This window comes from Zootoca vivipara, chromosome 1 (assembly GCF_965207765.1).
Source record: "Zootoca vivipara chromosome 1, rZooViv2.hap1.1, whole genome shotgun sequence".
Taxonomy (NCBI): Eukaryota; Metazoa; Chordata; class Lepidosauria; order Squamata; family Lacertidae; genus Zootoca; species Zootoca vivipara.
The window spans coordinates 9,956,720-9,976,402 of record NC_142582.1 but is presented as its reverse complement, the minus strand read 5'-3'; the positions used below and the strand labels follow the sequence as shown (position 1 = coordinate 9,976,402).

The 19,683-nt window shown below is 41.9% G+C and overlaps 1 protein-coding gene across 3 annotated transcripts in view; it reads left to right on the top strand.

The window, feature by feature from the left end:
- Positions 1-6,440, top strand: part of BMPR2 (bone morphogenetic protein receptor type 2) — a 78,553-nt gene extending 72,113 nt beyond the window's left edge. For all 3 annotated transcript variants that reach the window (XM_035137434.3, XM_035137452.3, XM_088671963.1), the window contains one exon: positions 2,015-6,440. In XM_035137434.3, the coding sequence (XP_034993325.2) occupies positions 2,015-2,265 (251 nt within the window). In that variant the 3' untranslated portion in view covers positions 2,266-6,440. The remainder of the gene's footprint in view (positions 1-2,014) is intronic.
- Positions 6,441-19,683: the final 13,243 nt, after the last annotated feature.

Here is a 19,683-nt window from a genome sequence, read left to right as displayed (position 1 = left end):
CAATACTTGTTTTGTTGACCTCTCTTAGAAGTGTGTGAGCTTTAGTTCTTCAGATAAATGAGTGACTTGCAACAGTAGACTCACCTTTTTAAAAAGTAGCATGGCACTCTCCTTCAGCCAAAGCTTTATAGTTGAATGAACCAAAGTTTGACTAGAAGATTTGTTACATTATTTAACATAACTTTCTACAACCAGTATTGTATTCTAAAATTATTTAGAATGTGTTATATTCTAAATTATTTTAGAGTTACTGTAGTAGCCTATTATTTTATTGGGAATTAATTAATTCACATTTTAGAAACCTTTCTTTTCTCAAGAGCTGTTCTCCATTGTTAAGTTGAAGATGCTCCATAATAAGTAAATGGAAGTTATGGATGTTGGTGCCACACACACATATATAAATACAGTTGTACCTTGGAAGTCAAATAGAATCCATTCCAGAAGTCTGTTTGACTTCCAAAACGTTTGGAAACCAAAGTGCAGCTTCTGATTGGCTGCAGGAAGCTCCTGCAGCCAATCAGAAGCTGCGGAAGCCCTGTCGGATGTTCAGCTTCCAAAAATAGTTTGCAAACCGGAACAGTCACTTCTGGGGTTGCCGCGTTCAGTAGTCAAAACGTTCAAGAACTAAACTGGTCAAAAACCAGGGTACGACTGTATTACTGCTTTGTTTACCAGTAGTTGAATCCCACTATTGTAATTTGTTATATGAAGTTGGAAGCTGAAAAGAACACTCAAGTACAATATGGTTCAGTATTGTGAATATAACATTTATTCATATTAAGGTAAGCTACGATAGAATTGAGACAGTAGAGCCTTCTTCCCATTACAAGACCAGTAGAATCCAGGTAGAGGTTGCATAAGCTTAATTCATCCTTTGTGCCAACTGTGTTTTACACTTAAACATATTTGAGAACTCTAACCATGGCTTGAGCTCCAAACACAAACCACAGTTAAAGGTACTTTTTCTTTTTCTTGGCACAGCACACCAGTCTTTTAGGTTTGAAATTCTTAGGAGGCAGAGCAACGGCTGTAATTGGTTTGCCATACCGTGATTTTTAAATCCACTTCAAACATGGTTTCTAATTCTGGCTTGCCCCCGATGGATCTATCATTTTCATTGCTAAAGGAAGTTTAAGGTTTCAAATTAACACAAAGAAGCAGCAGTTCATTTTGAAATCTGCCATTTTAAATCTGATTCTTTAACAAAAAAGGATCCGTAAGTATTAGGCTATGTAATCGATGCAATCACATTAAGGTCTCTTGATCAACTGTAGCATTTTAGATTACAGGTGGGGAATCAAATGCCTGAATGTTGCCTTGTTATCAGAAAAACTCCATGCATGTAAAAAGAGATACCATAGAAAGACTAGACTAGAGCCTGACTCCCTCTCATGCTAGTTTTCTTTGTATAAGAAGCTTGTTATATGGTAGAGCAATCGAACAAGGCCATCCTCACACGAAGTCTAATATGGTACATTCGAGCAAGAGCTGTACCACCTGCTCCAACTGATTCTGCAGCTAAGCTTTCAGACACAAAAACAGGTCCAAGACAGCACATTAAGTCTCTAGTAAAATGTGGAATCCTTTAAAAAATGGAATCATGTTCATAAAGTGACAGAAATGGCAATACTTATGACTAATAGTACATTCTGTAGGCCTAGTTCCCAGGATTTATTCTGAAAGCACATAAGGTTACCACCTTGATGAAGCTATCACAGGTCTGAGTTTGGTCAATGCCTATATATATATATATAGCATGAGAGAGAGAGAGAGAGAGAGAGAGAGAGAGAGAGAGAGAGAGAGAGAGAGAGAGAGAGAGAGAGAGAGAGAGAGAGCTTAGCCCTGGATTTTAATTCTTGTGGTTCTTGATGAGTATTTCTGGTTACCAGGACTGCTTTGTTGAAGTCTACTTATCCTGTCATCCATTGCTTTTGATAAGATTCTATATCGTCATTTTCCGCCTCTTCTGCTCTTTCCTCCTGTATGACACTATGTATATTCTGCTTATTTTTAGTGAGTGAGTCATCCCTAGATGGCAAACCTGGCTCAGGAGAAAAGATCAAGAAACGTGTGAAAACACCATATTCCCTTAAGCGGTGGCGCCCTTCAACATGGGTCATCTCTACAGAACCACTGGACTGTGAAGTCAACAACAATGGCAGTGATAGGGTAGTCAGCTCAAAGTCCAGCACAGCTGTTTTCCTTGTAGAAGGAGGTACTGCTACAACTATGGTGTCTAAGGATACAGGCGTGAACTGTCTGTGAATTGTTTAAAAGCTGACAAAAATGACATTTTTTGCATTCTGTTAAGCAAACATGCAGAAGACCTGGGGGGGGGGGAGAGTCCCTTCTCCTGTCAGCACCCCTTACCAAGGACTTGCTTTAAATAGATTTCAGCTATGCAGACAATTTTTAGCTTATGCTTCCATATTTTTAATTTTGTTCTTATTTTTTGAAACATTTTTGCACTTTTTATTTAGTATTGCAAAACTACATCTGTCTGTTCCTGACCACAGAATTATATATATGTGTATCAAATGATGTGGTCTCAAAATATTTTTTTTAAAAAACAAAAACAAAAAAATGTATTGCTGATAATCAGTTTGGACCGGGTTCTAAAGGTCACTAAACACACAAGCCACCTGGCTACAGTGGTGTTTGCTGTTCATGTTTTGAGTTCTGTGCACAAGCTCGTTTGTATGTTTCTGTGTGACAGAGTGTATTATCTTTTAAACTCCCTAATTTTCAATTGTGTTATGTTGAAATGTGCAATAGTCTGTAGTTCACAGTATGCTTTGTGTTTCCAACCCTGCTACACATTTACCCTTTTGGAATGAAAGGGTGGTAGGGGTTTTTAATCTAATGATTTGGCAGACAATGAAATCCAACTGTGAACTCTGCAAAGCATAATCAACTTAAAGCAGCTGCTTGTATCTATCTGTATGTGTGCTCCAAGGTCACAGTTAATGCATGATTTTCCCTGCCTTAAAAGGGCTTTTTAAATAGGAAGGAGAAAAGAACAAACTTCTATTTTCTTTCATCCTTTGAAATTAGCAAATTGCAGCTTTCTTCATAGTGGGCAATGCAGCTTTGGAAAACTCTAAGCAAGAAAGTGTTGAACAAAATATAAGGAATCAAAGGGTCAGTTTGTACAATCAATGGAGGTAGATACCTGCCCTAATAAGCTTGATGCTTGATAAACATGCCGCACCATTGGCAGGTTTACAAAGTTTAAAAGCTCTATGTGGGATAGATGATCTGTGGTATCTTTTTTTCACCAAGCAAAGATGCATGTGCAAATTATAACTCTGGTATGTGTAAACTGACCCCAAGTGTCTCCCATTTTATTTTATCTCTTGTCGTATACAATTTGAAAGTTAAATATGCTTTGTATTTATGTACATTTTTCCTCAATGAATGCTTTTGGTGTATATTGAAAAGAACATTTTTGCCTAATCTTGGTAAGTTATCTTAAATTTTTTACTGTAGGTAGGTTGGTAAGACAGGTTTTTGATAGACAAGCTAAAACATGGACTCATTTGCATGATAGTCATGTGATGAGTTCCTATGCCTCTGTACTTTTACTGCCCAATTCTGATGGCCTAGTTCAGTGTTGCATCAGATTGCCTAGGTGTAACTGGCTGATTTACAGTGTATTTCTTTACATGTCTACTTAAGGAGTACATCTCACTGAGTCCAGGTAAGTATATCTAGAATTGCAGCCTTTGAATATTGTGAAAATACCCAGTTCCTTCAGAAATGTCCTGCTTATGCATTAATTGCCCCTTTAGTACCTATCATCACAACATATCAGGGTTTTTCTAAGGAAAACATTTTAGAATATTTTAGAATACATGTAACACTACATATTTGTGCATGACTATACAAAAATGGCCCCATTAAAGCACCATTTTGAAAGTCAATAAGGATATCTCCCTAGACAGAAATGAGTAAATATTTGCTTACTGGCCCTTGTCACAGCGTGAAGCCCTGTTGTCTCAGTTGTTAAGACTTATGTAACCTTAACAAGATATATCTTTACAATCACTAAATAGCATCTAGTATGATATCTGGTTCTAAATAAAAGATTGAGTTCTGATTTATCATAATCCAAGACTTACATAACTGTCTTTTTGGGCCACATAGCACAATCTCTACAGCACATTTTCTCCCCATGCTACTTTCTGACGAACTGCTTCATTCTGTTTTTCAGGCCTTTAAAAATTGTTTATTTCCTTAATTCATTTCTTACCAACTTTCTTCACCTTTAAAGTCTTGAACTCTGCACTCTTTTCGAAATACAGTAGAACCTCGGCTTACAAAAGTGGCAAACCCGGAAGTATTTTTCCAGGTTTCGTCGCTCGCACATGCACAGAAGCGCTCTGCGCACTGCACGCATGTGCAGAAGTGCTTTATCGCGCTGCATGCATACGCAGAACAGGCACCTCCAGTTACGGAATCCTCGGGATCTGACCGGAGCTCCGGAACTGGTCCCGTCCGCAACTGGAGGTACCACTGTAGTTTAAGGTTACCAGACATCCCCATTTCCTGGGGACAGTCACCAGATTTACAAATCAGTCCCCTGACAAAATCCACTGAATTTGACTGAAGTTGAAAAGTGTCCCCGGATTCATTGAAAAAAAATAAATCTGGTAACCTTACTGTAGTTACATCCAGCTACTGAAGACTAAACTAACTTTTTCCACTGAATGATGTTTGGATAAACTGATAGATTAGATTATTGAAGGTAATAATTCAAAGTGGTTTAAATTAAATGGAATCCTGGTACAGAATATCTGAATGCTAAGTAAGTTATTATATAATTTAGAATCTATCATGGACTTGGTTAATGTTTAAAGTTTTCCATCAAATAAGATCACTGCTTTCATCCTGTGATAATCACATAGAAAGCCCTCTAATCAATTTTCCCCCATTCATAGCCCAGTTTTCATCATTTATCTCCTACTGTGTTAAGTGACTATTTTACAACTATCTAGGCTAAGGAGGTTTCCTTCCTTTTGCCTCCTTCCCGGGACATAGCATGCCTACATCTAGGCTTTTTGTTAGTATTTGAAGGACTTGGGGAGGGCTCATTTGGGCTGGGAATTTCCCTGGGCTGGGCAACCATGCTGTAGTTCAGGGATAGTATATCTTCCACTCCAAAAGCTGGGCAGCTTCTCAATGCATGTCCTCTTAGATCTTAACTGGGAGTTCACAACCACATTTTAAAAATTAACAGAAAGTGGAAAGAGGCTACTAAAAATATTCAAGAGTGGAGTGTTTGTGCAAATGAAACTGTGTGTGTGATTTTTGGCTCCTTTTTATTTTAGACCTTTTCTGGTGTAACACTTTGCATGTTGAGACCTATTGCCAATGATTGCATGGTTTGATTGTGATTTCACTAATGTCTCACATCTGCATAGTTGGATGTGCCAAGTCTGAATGCTCATGACAAAAGGATGGCAAATCATCCCTCTCCATTCCCTGAAAATAGACATTTGACCTTTGGATTATCTTTGCACAGTTACTGGAGGTGGGGTGTGTGTGTTCTCTTTCTTCAAATTATACTGATGGTAATATATCAGTAAACAGGCATTTAGGGAGAAAGAACCTCTATATGATATTTTGGAGTGAGAGTGTTTAATCAAAAGGTGCATTCTTTTCCTATGTTGTGAGAACAGTTTTCTAAAAATGAATGCAGCATGTTCTCAAAGTTCCATTAGTAAGCAAGTCAGAGACAATTTATTTTTCTAGTGTGACAGTTGCCTCTTTTCCCCCACAAAAAATATTTACTTGTACTGTAATTCAAGGGAAGGGAAATAATGCACAAGTTAAAACAATTGCACTCTTGTAGTTGTGCTTAAGTTATACATATAAGCAAAGGATTTAAAATAAATGGAAGATGTGAGAATCAGCTTTTTAATTCATGGAGGATCAGTGTAGAAAACTTGCTTTTTGTGTTAAGATATAACAAATGTCAGTTATTCATTCAGCCTTTCATTTGAATCTAGAAAGGTGTCCTGTTAAGTAGTGATATTTCTTTTACTTGAGTGAACAATATCAAAAGTTTCAAGGTCACATGCTTATTCTGAAGTACCCAGTGTTTCACAAAATGATTTTTAATCCTCTATGCCTATAAATTGGGGGGGAGGGGGGAATTATAGATATGTATCTGAAAGAAAAAGCCTACCAGCAATTTATTTGTGGTGTAGTAGTTAACAAGTCTTTTTGCACCGCTGCATTGCTAAGGGCTGTTTGCTTTGTTTTTGTCCATAAGGTTATCCCTTATGTAATAAATAATTGTAACATGCAAATGAATTTAAAGTTTATAAAAGGCTATTCCATCAGTCTATATAATGAAGAATATTTTATGTGATTTGCTTTTTATCATATTATGTATGTCTTTCGATGCCTTTTTTTCAGTAAACACATGCCTCAGATCTCTGTTGCAACTTTTTCCAGACACACTGTACGAAATATACTGATTGGAAGTATTAAGCCTATAACCACAGTTAGCCATACAAAAAGATGAAGGACTCCCTATAAGATGGAAATGTGTCTGAGGGAGCAAGTTAAATGCTAAGCATCCCTTCCCTACCCAATCCTCTTCTCCTCCTGTCTGCAGCTTTTTTAAAAAGAGGAACATGTCATATGGCACTGGGATGAATGTCCCTTTCATCTCCAGTGCAGGCTAAGTACTGAAATTCAGATAAAAAAATTTCATAGGCATTAGCCATCAGCTATATGTGACATTCATTCAACTGTATTGCACTATGAATTCCAATGGCCTTGCTAACTGGGAAGATAATCTGGAGTAAGCAAACTCTTGTTTTCAACAGGGATACACAAGCAACCTAACATTCAACCTGAAAAATATCGTGCTTTTGCAAGTGCCCTGTTCAATCACTCACAAAAGTGGAAGCCTTTTTTTTTTGTAAGTGTCCAGTTTGAGGACTTGCAAAAGGCTTGCTGGTCCTCACAGTGACCACTGCCTCCCATCTCACCAACCTGAATAATATATCTTGAGGCTACGGCAGGATGGTAGAAGAATGGAAGCAACAGGTGTTCTGGAGCCCCTCTCAGAGCCTTCTTCCCAGCAGTCACTCATAGTATTAAGTCCCATCCCCAATGAAGTCCCATCCCCAATGAAGAAAGATGCTCTGCTGGGGCCTCTGGATGCTCTTTGCTATCTTTGACTCCCTCACTGGCAGAGGGGGGGGAGCACACCACCCCTGACGGCACAATCCCGGTGGGGTGCCATTGCAGCTGGCCCCCCCCCTGCTGGGCACCACGCCGCCAGGACGTGCGCCAGCCATGCCCCCACCTGCTCTCCACCACTGGCTCCCCCTGTCTCAAGGTAAGTAATTGGGACCTTGGGACAGAGGGAGGCAGAAGTGACAATGGGCACTTGTCAGATCCAGATCAGTGAAGGAGTCCTGCTCACCTTGAACCATTTTCGAGAGTTTGAACATATTAGCATGTGTGCTCTATTTTAAGTTCTTTCTGTCAGACTGTATACATTTGGCCAGCCACACAGATTTATTCAAAACAGTCCACTTCCCTTTGTGTACTGCTGTTCATTTTTAAAGAAAACCATTTGGTCAAAGTACCATTTTACACCGCTTTCCAATATTTCCTTCAGCACTTGGAAAGTTTAATTTAAAACAGAACTAGTTCAAGTTAATCCTCTCCCAAAGCGAACTACTTCCAGTTCATCCTTTTACAAAACAAAACTGGTTCAATTAATTCATCCAAATGAATTAATAAAAAGTTCATCTTAAAATCAGCATTCAGAATGTCACAACCTGCTGTGCAGAACTTTAGGGTCTAAAAGGAAATAGGGGTACACAACTAATAAGATGTCTACCAGACAGAATGTAAGCAAGTGAATCTTTACAATTTGTGCCAGCCACACTGCTGTTAAAGGCATCATTCATTTTCTTCCTCTACCTATACTTCTCACTGCAAACTACCCTGTTGAAAAAGAGCAAATCTCTTAGTAGGGAAGTTACAGGAAATGTCTTACATTCCTTCCTTTTGATTACATAACCACAGTGATTAAGTTACTGAGCAATCTTAGCAACACCTCCATATCTGTCTACCGTAATAAGCCTCCATGGTTTGCTTTCTAACTTTCCTTACAGATGTCTGACGGGGGGGGGGGGAGAGTCTGGGCCTCCTGCCAGGCTGAAGAGAAGGGAATGAAAGTGAAGATGAACTAGAAATTGTTCAAAGCTCTACCCTAGAATAAACTTAATACACCTTTACTTCACCCAGCAGTTATGGGGACCACTTTCAAGTGTAGTACAGAGATCTTTGAACTAGTTCAGTGAACTTTGTTCAACCAAACTACAGTAGTTCATTCCAAGCACTGATTTCCTTGTTCCTTAGAACTTAAACTTTGAGGATATAGTAGTTGGCACTGTTAGCAGTGACGGGGTCAGCTCCCGTTGCTTGGTCCCAGCTCCTGCCAACCTAGCAGTTCGAAAGCACGTCAAAATGCAAGTAGATAAATAGGAACCGCTACAGCGGGAAGGTAAACGGCGTTTCCATGTGCTGCTCTGGTTTGCCAGAAGCGGCTTTGTCATGCTGGCCACATGATCTGGAAGCTGAACGCCGGCTCCCTCGGCCAATAATGCGAGATGAGCGCACAACCCCAGAGTCTGTCACGACTGGACCTAATGGTCAGGGGTCCCTTTACCTTTACTGTTAGCAGTATCAGTCTCATACTATTTGAGTAGTAACAGAGTACTTGGCTTAAGTGTTTTAAAGACAAAAATTCGATATGAGTCTTATGTGCTCTGCTGACATACACCCCACTGTTACACATGGGACCGCAGGAGAAGATGCATATACAAAACTGCTTTATAAAATTCCTAAACTGGAACAAAAGAGCAACTAATCCTGAGGAACTTAAAAGACTAACAAATGCAGAGTTGGGTGTGTGCCTTGGCTCATAGAGGTATACAAGATGCAATAAGAAATTATGAATTATTATTTTTCTCCCTATGATATTAACAAGTGAAACAGAATTTTTTTATTATCTTAAAGCACATCATTCAGATCTGGACCCTCACTTCCAACAGTCTTAGGTCTATTTCCAGTTATTGGTATTTAATATCTGTTTCGCACAAATACTGTGTTATGCACTGTGTATTTGGTAGCTTGAAACCAAGTTCTTTGTATCTTAACAGCACTATGAAAAATTCCAATGTAAGTTCCAAAAGAAACTGACAGTGCAAATTAAGGAAATGATAATTCCATCCTCTTTATTTGTGTAGCTTATACAATATTGAACTGCATTTCTTGTTTGCTTACTCAAAAGTGAGGAAAATGGGTTGTATTGGCATGCATGTAAGGTTGAAACATCCTTCTCAATGACTGTGGGCTAAGAGTTTCCTCCATCTCAACGATGGTGTGTTGTGACAATGGAGATATCCCTACAACTTTAAACACGGATTCATGCATAACCTCTAATTGGAAAAAAACAAAAACACTGGGCTACATGGCATTCATGTCCACAGCGAGATTTATAGGGAGAAGGAGCTGAATAATACTAGTCCTCTCAGAGCTGTCTTATTGTAGTGCTTTTCACACATTTCTGCTGAAATGTCAAATTTATACATGGTTGATTTTACTACTTTTGTATAAGCTGCCCAGTACCTTGCTATGCTTTTTAAGTTGTGCATTACAGGATAGTCTGACTACGAATGAAACATACTGCTTTTAAAAAAAAAATCATCTGTGGATGCCACTATGAAAGCTTACATTCTTAAAAGCCACTTCAGAGTTTTCTATGAATACTTGATATATATGAACCTATATAAAGAGACTGTATCAATACAGAGAAATTGGATCAGAACATTTAAAAACATTCTTTAGGTTGGGGGGGCGCAGGGAGTCTTGCTGTAAAATGATGCATTAATCCATTTAATAAAAATCACCTTCATGAAAAGAGCTGGGGGTTTTGTGTGTCTGTAAGTTTGACAACTTTATGGTGTGACCAGTAGATGTCACTGCTTACTATTAAAGGTAAAGGGACCCCTGACAATTAAGTCCAGTCGCGAATGACTCTATTAAAGCATGGAATTTAAGATATATTTATCTGCTGGGAAAGAAGAACCATCTTCTAACTTGGCATATTACAAGAGTAAGTTGGGGGAAAATGTGCCCAAATATTAAGGTTTCTGTATTCTCTATTTCAATCATGTGTATACATTGTTCTAAATCTGCTTATAAAGAAGAGTAAGATACTCTGAAGGAAATCAGCCCTGAGTGCTCACTGGAAGGACAGATCCTGAAGCTGAGGCTCCAATACTTTGGCCACCTCATGAGAAGAGAAGACTCCCTGGAAAAGACCCTGATGTTGGGAAAGATGGAGGGCACAAGGAGAAGAGGACGACAGAGGATGAGATGGTTGGACAGTGTTCTCGAAGCTACCAACATGATTCTGACCAAACTGCGGGAGGCAGTGGAAGACAGGAGTGCCTGGAGTGCTCTGGTCCATGGGGTCATGAAGAGTCAGACACAACTAAATGACTAAACAACAACAACAAAAATAACTATGATTTGCCAACCATCACACTAAACCACAGTTAGCATAAGCCATGGTTTGAAAAACCTAATTCAACCCATAGTTTGCGGTTCATCAGAAGATACTTTAAACCCTGCATTGTTAATTTGGCCATTGCATTAAACCATAAGTAAGTTTCCTTGACATGGCTTACCATGTTGTCTGAAATTAAACCAGCCTGTTTTCTAACAGAAGATTTGAACCAGGGACTTGTCAGCAAATATCCTATAACAGTTTTATAAATGGACTGCTACATGTTTAACATTGCTCCATTTCACATTAATTTCTGTTTTTGACATTTGTAGGCAAGGAAACTGTTTTTAAAAATTGTAAACAAATGCTGACACAAAATAAAAGTCCTAGGCCATCATCTGTGTGCAATTAGGACCAAGGTTCTCCACCGAGATTTCTGGTCTGTTTCTTCATCCAGTTGACATGTTAAAAGTTACATTTTTTAGAAATGAAGTTACCATCATTCACATTGCAGCAATACACCATTGTTCTCAGAATTTTCTCTCCAAAAATAGTTCCTTCCTTTATGAGCTCACACCCTAAATAAGGGAGCAAGAGGAAATCCTTAAATAAGTCTTAATTGTCTGGGCTTGTCGGAACAAATGGTGAGAAGGAGCCAAGCTTTGTCATTCCAACTTCTCTTGCTAAGATCTGCAAATATTTCTCTTTGCACTATGCCCATGAGAAAACTCCTTTTTAGGCAGGGCCTGGCGACTGGAAAAGGGCAAAGAGTGCCAGGCGATGTCTCTGTGCTGCGAGCTCTTCCTCTTTTCCTTTCCCTATTCCCTATTGCACTGCAGCCGCTTGCTTTGAAATGCACGTCTAAGTAGAAGTCCTGAACTGTCTGAAGCTAATCAGTAAGGACATCTGCAGAGAGCATTCCACTGCTGTAGTGCTAAAACCAAGAACATAAGAAGAAGCCTGCTGGATCAGGCCAAAGACCTGCCTTAATCCAGCATTTTGTTGCCACAGTGACTGAATAGATCAGAGCTACCCGAACTTGTTTCTCCAACTTGTTTCTCCGACTACAGTTTCCACTATCCCTGACCACTGGTCCTGCTGGCTAGAGATGATAGGAGTTATAGTCCAAACAGCTGGAGACCCAAGTTTGGGAAACCCTGAACTAAATGCTTTTGAGAGGCCCGCAAGCAGGACATGAAGAGTCCTCCTGCTTCAGGTACTTACACAGTTTGCTTCATAACTTGTTTTTCTTGGAGGGTTAGAGAGAAAGAAAGACAGACAGACAGAAAGAAAGAACGCTCATTCTGTAGCCCCTGTGCAAGACTGGGCTGGCAAACCCTGAACTAGGCCCAACTAAAACTGCCTTGGTAGACTGGAAAAACTAGCTTTTACTATCTATTAATTCATAATACATTCACACTCCAGTGCATGGCTGGCCTTCACAAGACTGGGAAGCCTCTCCGAGAGGCGTTTCTCCTAACAGACTTGACTTTTTTATTATTCTTTTTAAAGCAAAACAAATGATTTGGTTGGTTTTCAATGAAGGGCTCAGAACCACTGATCCAGCAGATTAGCAACAATGCAAAAACAATTTCCAATGGGAATTAGACAGAATTAATAGGGTGGATGGCAAGAACCACCCTGATAAAAATGTCAGATACTTATCCACAAGCTAGCTGCTGAAACCTAGCTTATCCCACGCCTAGGGAAGGACATATAAGGCAGCTGGGGCACTTATTTCCTTGAAAACACAAGTGTGTGTCAAATATGTCAGATAACAAATGAGGGGTCTTAAATCTGTATCTAGTTAAGCGAAGCTGATACTATATCAGTTGAATTTTAGAGCCACAATCTCCACACGAAAAGTACCATGCAATTCAAGTATTTCCATGTAGTGCAGCTTATGTTAAATACGTACACATCTACCAACCGCCATTCCCCTCCTGTTTATTATTTTTATACAAAACTGTATATGCTTTGGCTTTTATTTTCTGTATTCTCATCCATTTATTTTAATTTTTTAACATAAGGTGATGAGACTGGGCCCCCAGCAATTCTACGTAAAGGTGCCATAGAGGTACAAAGCCATTATAGTAACTGCTGTTGTTTCCTTTCAGCTGCTGGAGCCTGCTGATCTAGTATTTTCAGTGGATTTTGACTCCAAGAACGTTTCCCTGGGCAGTTGCGATCCAATCCCTGAATAGGGTTAGCATTTTTTTACTGCGTTGTCTCACTTTCTACTTACAGGAAGGGTGTGTTCACATTATACCCATCTTAGTGCCCAGGTGGAATTGTTGCCATTGTGCCCCCCCAAAAAAGCTGTTCAAATTGGCACAGTTTCATTAGTGTCAGATTTTTATCTGATTGTGTTTGCACCATGGGGTCTTGGCAGGACAAGGATGTCCTTATCCTATGCCAAGGTGAGAGATAAATGAGAAACTTCTTAATCGGTGTGAAGCTGGTTTGAGAAACAATGCATCAAACAGTAGCATTTCATAGCAAAGTACAGGATGCACATGCCTTTTGGATGATGTGTGAACACGGATTAAAAGCACTGGAAATGGAGTGAGGACCAACCAAGGGAGCAAGGCCTTTTCTGGAAGCCCAGCTGTGGTGAGAGCCATAGCTGCCAAGTCTCCTGTATTCCCCGGGAAACCCCCGTTTTTCCAGCTGTCCCCAGCCGAAAAAACGGATTTTTTTGTTTCCCCCCGGTTTATTCTGGCGCGGCGGCCATTTTTGAACTGGGCGGAGCATGCCCAGAAGCGACTTTTGATGCTGCTTTGCCCAGTTCCAAAATGGCTGCAGCGCGACTTCTGGCGCGGCGGCCATTTTGGAACAGGGCAGAGCAGCATCAACAGTCGCTTCTGAGCATGCTCCGCCCAGTTCCAAAATGGCGGCAGCGCTACTTCCGGTCTTCTACTTCCGGTCGAGTCCCTTATTTCTCAGGCCGGAACTTGGCAGGTATGGTGAGAGCTGGCTCTCAAGAGTTCACTGCTGACTTGCAAGATGAACATAGGACTTCCAAGGCCAAAACTGAACACTGGACTGGATTAATAATTTTGATTCTACCCTCCCCTCCGTACTCCATTTGTCAAGTATTAATGAAACAAAGAAACACTGGCAGAGTGCCACAAAGAATTGTTTGAAGCTCTTCCAATCTCTGTGTCACGAGGAGATTGTTTTTGCTCTAGGACAGTCACTGAACTGTCTTGGCAGCCAGAGCTACACTGTACATAAAATGATCTATAGTAATTGCTTCTGTTACCATCATTCCCACGCTGCTTCGTAAAAGCAGTCATGCCTGAACTGTCTTGGTTGTAAAAACACTCCTTGGGTTAGCTTCATGCCCACCTTCAGTATCTATTGCTAGCTCAAACAGATAGATTTAGGCCACAATCTTGGAAAGGCCCCACGGGTCCAAACAACTCTCCAGAGATAGCCGTTTCCTCTCAGTCCTCTCATCCCACTGCAAAAAAATGAAAGGAGCAAAAACGGTATCTCTTCTTAACCAGACAGATTAACCACGTTAAATGAGGTAAGCCTCAGTGCATAGCAACACCAGCTTGTAATTACATGAGTCGAAACACAAAGACGTGCATAGTCAGATGCTATAGTTGACTCAAACAGGTTGCAAAGGGGAAGTGAAGAGTGTAAGAAAACTGTGTTTTGCTGAAAACAAACAAACAACTTGTTTATTTATGTTTGGAAAGTAAGGGATTAATGTCTTGTGGGCGGAAGGAATCAAAGTGGTGCTCCAAAAACGGTTCAATTTCACACACAGACACAGACACACACAGACACAGACACAGACAGACAGACAGACACACACACACACACCTTTTTGTACTATAGTCATACACCTATTTGCATTCAGACCAGGCATCCCCAAACTTTGGCCCTCCAGATGTTTTGGACTACAATTCCCATCATCCCTGACCACTGGTCCTCTTAGCTAGGGATCATGGGAGTTGTAGGCCAAAACATCTGGAGGGCCGCAGTTTGGGGATGCCTGATCCAGACTAATGTCTTCTTGCGTAGTTAGTTAAGGGCTTGTGTGGAAAGCTGGCAGAGGGCATACTTATACAATTAAGGTGTGTGTGTGTGTGTGTGTGTGTGTAAATGGCACACGTTACAGCGTGTGGTGTGGACAACCAGAGAATAACGATGCACATGTGGAGCATAGCTGCCACGTTATCCCTTTTTTTAAGGGATTTTCCCTTATGCTGAATAGGATTCCTCGCGAGAAAAGGGAAAACTTGGCAGCTATGATGTGGAGTCTAGGAGACAGTCAGTAGTACTCTCAGTAAGTGAGAAAATTGCACCTGTCCCTTCTCCTGTGGGGCATGGGTGAGATCATAATGATCAACAGTGCAGCTAGGTAATTTTAGCTCCTGGGCTTAATAGTGGAGGGTGGCCTTTAGTGGGCCATGCACATTACTTCAGTTGGGAAGCCCACAATTAACATGTCTCTTCCCCCCACATCACCAGCTGTTCTGTGCTTTACAACTGCTTCTACATTCCTGCTACTTTAGAGCAAAATGCAAACAAATAAAAAATGCCAACCCTGATTTTTTTATTATTATTATTTGGTAATGAATATTCTCAGCATGTGCAGTTTCACATATTAAACTCACTTAAATTATAGCACCATGGTGACTGCAGGACTAAAATGGAATTTGGATGCAAAGTACATTTATCGAGCAATAAGCACCGTTTTGTTGTGGAAAATGACAAGACCTATTTTTAAGTAAAAATAATGCAAGAAGAATCTGTAACAATGGGCATGTCTAGCCAGCTGCCCCCTAACTTTATTTTTAATAACAACAATAACAACAAATAAAGGGTGCTGCAGTGACCAACATCAGCCCTGTTTGCTGCTGCTGCTGCCGTCACCTGCCACTCTCTGGGTGTTCATCTGGGGACTCTGAACCTCAGGGTTCAGTCTGAGCTGCACCGCTGGTAGTGATGACAGAAAGCTTTTGCTGAACAGTTGGCTTTTAATAAGAGTTTAAAGGACATGGCATTGGTTTTGATTGACAAGAAGGCAGAAGAGGTTTTAACGGGTATAGCACCAGAGCGATGTGGCAGTTAAGAGTGTTCATAGCTTTGGGTGTGGTTTCAACCTCTTTTTTGGCTGAGAAACACGTAGAAGTGCTTTAGGCAATGTGCCTCAAACTAACCTACCTCATAGGGTTATCGTGAGGCCAAAATTGTTGTTCTGAGATCCTGGGAGGAAGGGTGGGATACAATTATAACAAGCAGATAGTTGCTACGAGCTGCGACAGCAGATTTTCCCTTCTATATATGGGGCGTTGCACTAGGCGTGGGAAAAGGATAGCATTGCTTCTTTATCAGGTTTTAACCTGCCAAATTGTTTCCTTCTGCACTTCCTGGCCCCACACCCCTTTCTCAGCCTCAGGGTTAGTAGTTAATGGGCAAATATTTAATATGAGAAAGGACTGCACCCCAGGCTATAATGTGAGTTGGACTGGTGGAGGAACTGCCATCAAGCAAGTTCAACAGTGGAACAGTCTCCCTCAAGAGGTTGTGGACTCTCCTTCCTTGGAGGCTTCTAAGCAGAGGTTGGATGGCCATCTGTCATGGATGCTTTAGCTGAGATTCCTGCATTGTAGGGGGTTGGGCTACAACTCTACAATCCTATGATCTCTGATGCCTCACTGTGGCTGGCACAGGGAATAGCACGAAAGTAATGAAACAGAGAGGGGTGCAATACAAGCTGCTCTAGTATAACAGGTGCCAAAATTGGAGAAATTATGGACAATTTGAAAGAGTTGATACAATAATGGGTAAAACTCTTACATGTAAGAACTGGAGCCCTGCTCAGCAGCTAACAGGTTGGGAAACTGAAAAAGGAGTGGAGGGCCAAGCCCTGCAGAGCCCCATCCCACAAAATGGCTTGGAGACAAAACCTGTTGCTTTAAGTCTAAAGATTGTTTGCCTGCACCTTTCCTCTACCTCTGGAGCTGGCCCCAGGTGGACTAGGGATCAGCAACTGGAACTGGTAGCCCATGACTAGATTGTAATACAGTGGAACCTCGGCTTACATACCGTCCTCCTTACGAACGCTTCGGGCAACAAGCTCCGCTAACCCGGAAGTACTGTAGATGCTGCTGCTTGAGATCTTTGCCTCGGGATGCGAATTAAGTTCGTAACTGAAGGTACCACTGTACAATAAAATAGAACACGAGAAATAAAAGGAGCAATAAAAATACAATTGAATATATTTAAGACAGATATGCCGCAGACCTCTTGAATGAAGCTTGGAGAGCACTGATATTCCGCTGACCACAGTTTGGGAACCCCTGTCATAGGCATTAGGAAAAAGGAACGGAGAGGAGGAATAAGACGAAAGCAAGCATTAGAGCAACTGCTTCTTCACTGGCCAGCAGAGGAAGCCAGGCTGGTCTTTCTCCCTTGCCATGTTGATTTTCCTAGAAGGCAGGGAAGTGTCAAAGCTGCACCTATGGTAGTGGAAGGCTCTTCTCTGGGTAGGCTCCCAAAACTCTACTCAAGAAAGAGACCCTGAGACCATAACTGAGGCATGCATGGATATTAAGTTACTTGCAGGGCAACAAGTGAAGCCTACAACACTGTGTAACAGGTGACCCTGTTGGCCTGTTCTTTAAATGAGTCATTTTTCGCTCTAAAGTGCGGCGTATGAAGAAGAAATTATCTATTTGGAAGGGATTGTCATATTCCTTCTGTAAAAGCAAATTTAAACATTTCCACGTATCAGTATATTCGGATCAACATTCTTAGGGGCCAACTGGACACAAAATGGGGGGGGGTTGTTGCTATTATTGCTATTATTTATTTATCTTTGTATCTTTATTTAAATGTTATGAATTACGTGGAAATTGTTTCAAGTTGGTTGTGTACTTTTTGATTTTGATTTTTTAAAATAATGAGCTTTTGCCCGTGCTGCCAGCCGTCTTGAGCATGGTTTGAACTGTGGAAAGGTGGCATCGAAATAAAATTCTGTCCGTGGTCCATGTATGTAGTTCTGCTGCTGCTTTCAAAATGGGAGATATTGGAGGTGATGTAAGGCTGTATTTGTGCTGCAAAGGGCCAGCAGACAGAAGGGAATAAGAAGCTGCCCTTCTACTGGGCCAAACTACTGGTCCCATGTACCAGTTCAGCACTGTCTGTTCAGCTCCACAGTGACTGAAGTGCTCTGGTTATCTCCTGCTTGGACTACTGCAATGCGCTCTACATGGGGCTACCTTTGAAGGTGACCCGGAAACTGCAACCTGGGCGCAGTTGCCAGCGGACCATATAACACCAGTCCTAAAGGATCTACACTGGTTCCCAGTACATTTCTGAGTGCAATTCAAAGTGTTGGTGCTGACCTTTAAAGCCCTAAATGGCTTTGGCCCAGTATACCTGAAGGAGCGTCTCCCCCTCAATTGTTCAGCTCTAAGGGCCTTCTGGCAGTTCCATGTAGCAAGAGGTAAAACTACAGTAAACCAGGCTGAGAGCCTTCTCAGTAGTGGCGTCCTCCCTGTGGCATGCCCTCCCAACAGTTGTCAATGAAATGAGTAACTCTATAACCTTTAGAACAGGCACGTCCAACAGGTAGATCGTGATCTACCTCACTGGACGTCTGTGGGAGATCACTGGCTCCCCTAAAAGAAGCTCATCATTTTTCCCCTGCCCCCCTAAAAAACGTGGCTTTGCCCCTCCCTAAAGAAAGTTCAACAACTTTGACCTGAACCCCTAAAAGGGGGGTAGATCACAGCCAGTTTTTAACTCTGTGTGTAGAACGCCCTGGCGCTGAGGGGCGGAGATCGCTCCGGCGCCCCTGCCCTCGCAGGGCGCAGCATGGTTTCTGAGTGGCTTCGCCGTGCGGCGCCCGGCCTACCGGCCCGGCGCCCTGGCACACCGCGCCACCGGGGCTCTACCTAGAGCCGGCCCTGGAGTTCGCCACCCCTGCTTTAGAAGACACCAGAAGGCAGCAGTGCTGTATAGGTAAGTTTTTTAATGTTTAATGTTTTATCATGTTTTTTATATATGTTAGAAGCTGCCCAGAGTGGCTGGTTAACAAAATTACTAGTAGTACTACTACTACTACTACTACTACTGTGAGCTCCCGTTGCTTGGTCCCAGCTCCTGCCAACCTAGCAGTTCGAAAGCACGTCAAAAATGCAAGTAGATAAATAGGAACCGCTACAGCGGGAAGGTAAACGGTGTTTCCGTGTGCTGCTCTGGTTTGCCAGAAGTGGCTTTGTCATGCTGGCCACATGACCTGGAAGCTATACGCCTTTAATAATAATAGTAGTAGTAGTAGTAAGGTAAAGGTAAAGGGACCCCTGACCATTAGGTCCAGTCGTGACCGACTCTGGGGTTGCGCGCTCATCTCGCATTATTGGCCGAGGGAGCCAGCGTATAGCTTCCAGGTCAAGGCCATTTACCTTCCCGCTGTAGCAGTTCCTATTTATCTACTTGTATTTTGACGTGCTTTCGAACTGCTAGGTTGGCAGGAGCTGGGACCAAGCAATGGGAGCTTACCCCGTCACAGGGATTCGAACTGCCGACCTTCTGATCAGCAAGCCCTAGGCTCAGTGGTTTAACCACAGCGCCACCTGGGTCCCCACTATTATTATTAGGCCTGTTATTATTACGCAGACACCTTTCCCAGCACTGCCAGGAACAGAAAACTAATGGTAAGTGCGACCTTATGCATGCAAACTACATGCAATGAGCGTCCTCTATGCAGGAAGTACTTAGCACCTGCACAAATTTAATAAATAATACTAATACTACTACTACTAATAATAATTGTCATTATTATTATTCATAATAATGGTTTCCACGATGGGGCGCTGTATCTTAAAACAAAACCGAGCTGTGTCACCTGGCTTCCCCGCCCGCGGGTGAGGGCGTGTGACGCCCGCGATGAAAACACGCGTGCGATTGCGTGGAACGCCTCCGCCTCCGCAAGCTGTCAATCAGCTCCCGTCTTGCCTCTCGCGACGCTGCCCCTTTAAGCCTCACCCCACGCCGCGACGCGCGCGCGCACACACATACAGACGGACCCCCCAAGGCCACGCCCCTCGCCCAATCAGCGCGCTGTAGCGGCAGCAACGGCGCCGACGAGCTTCCAATAGGAGACGCTG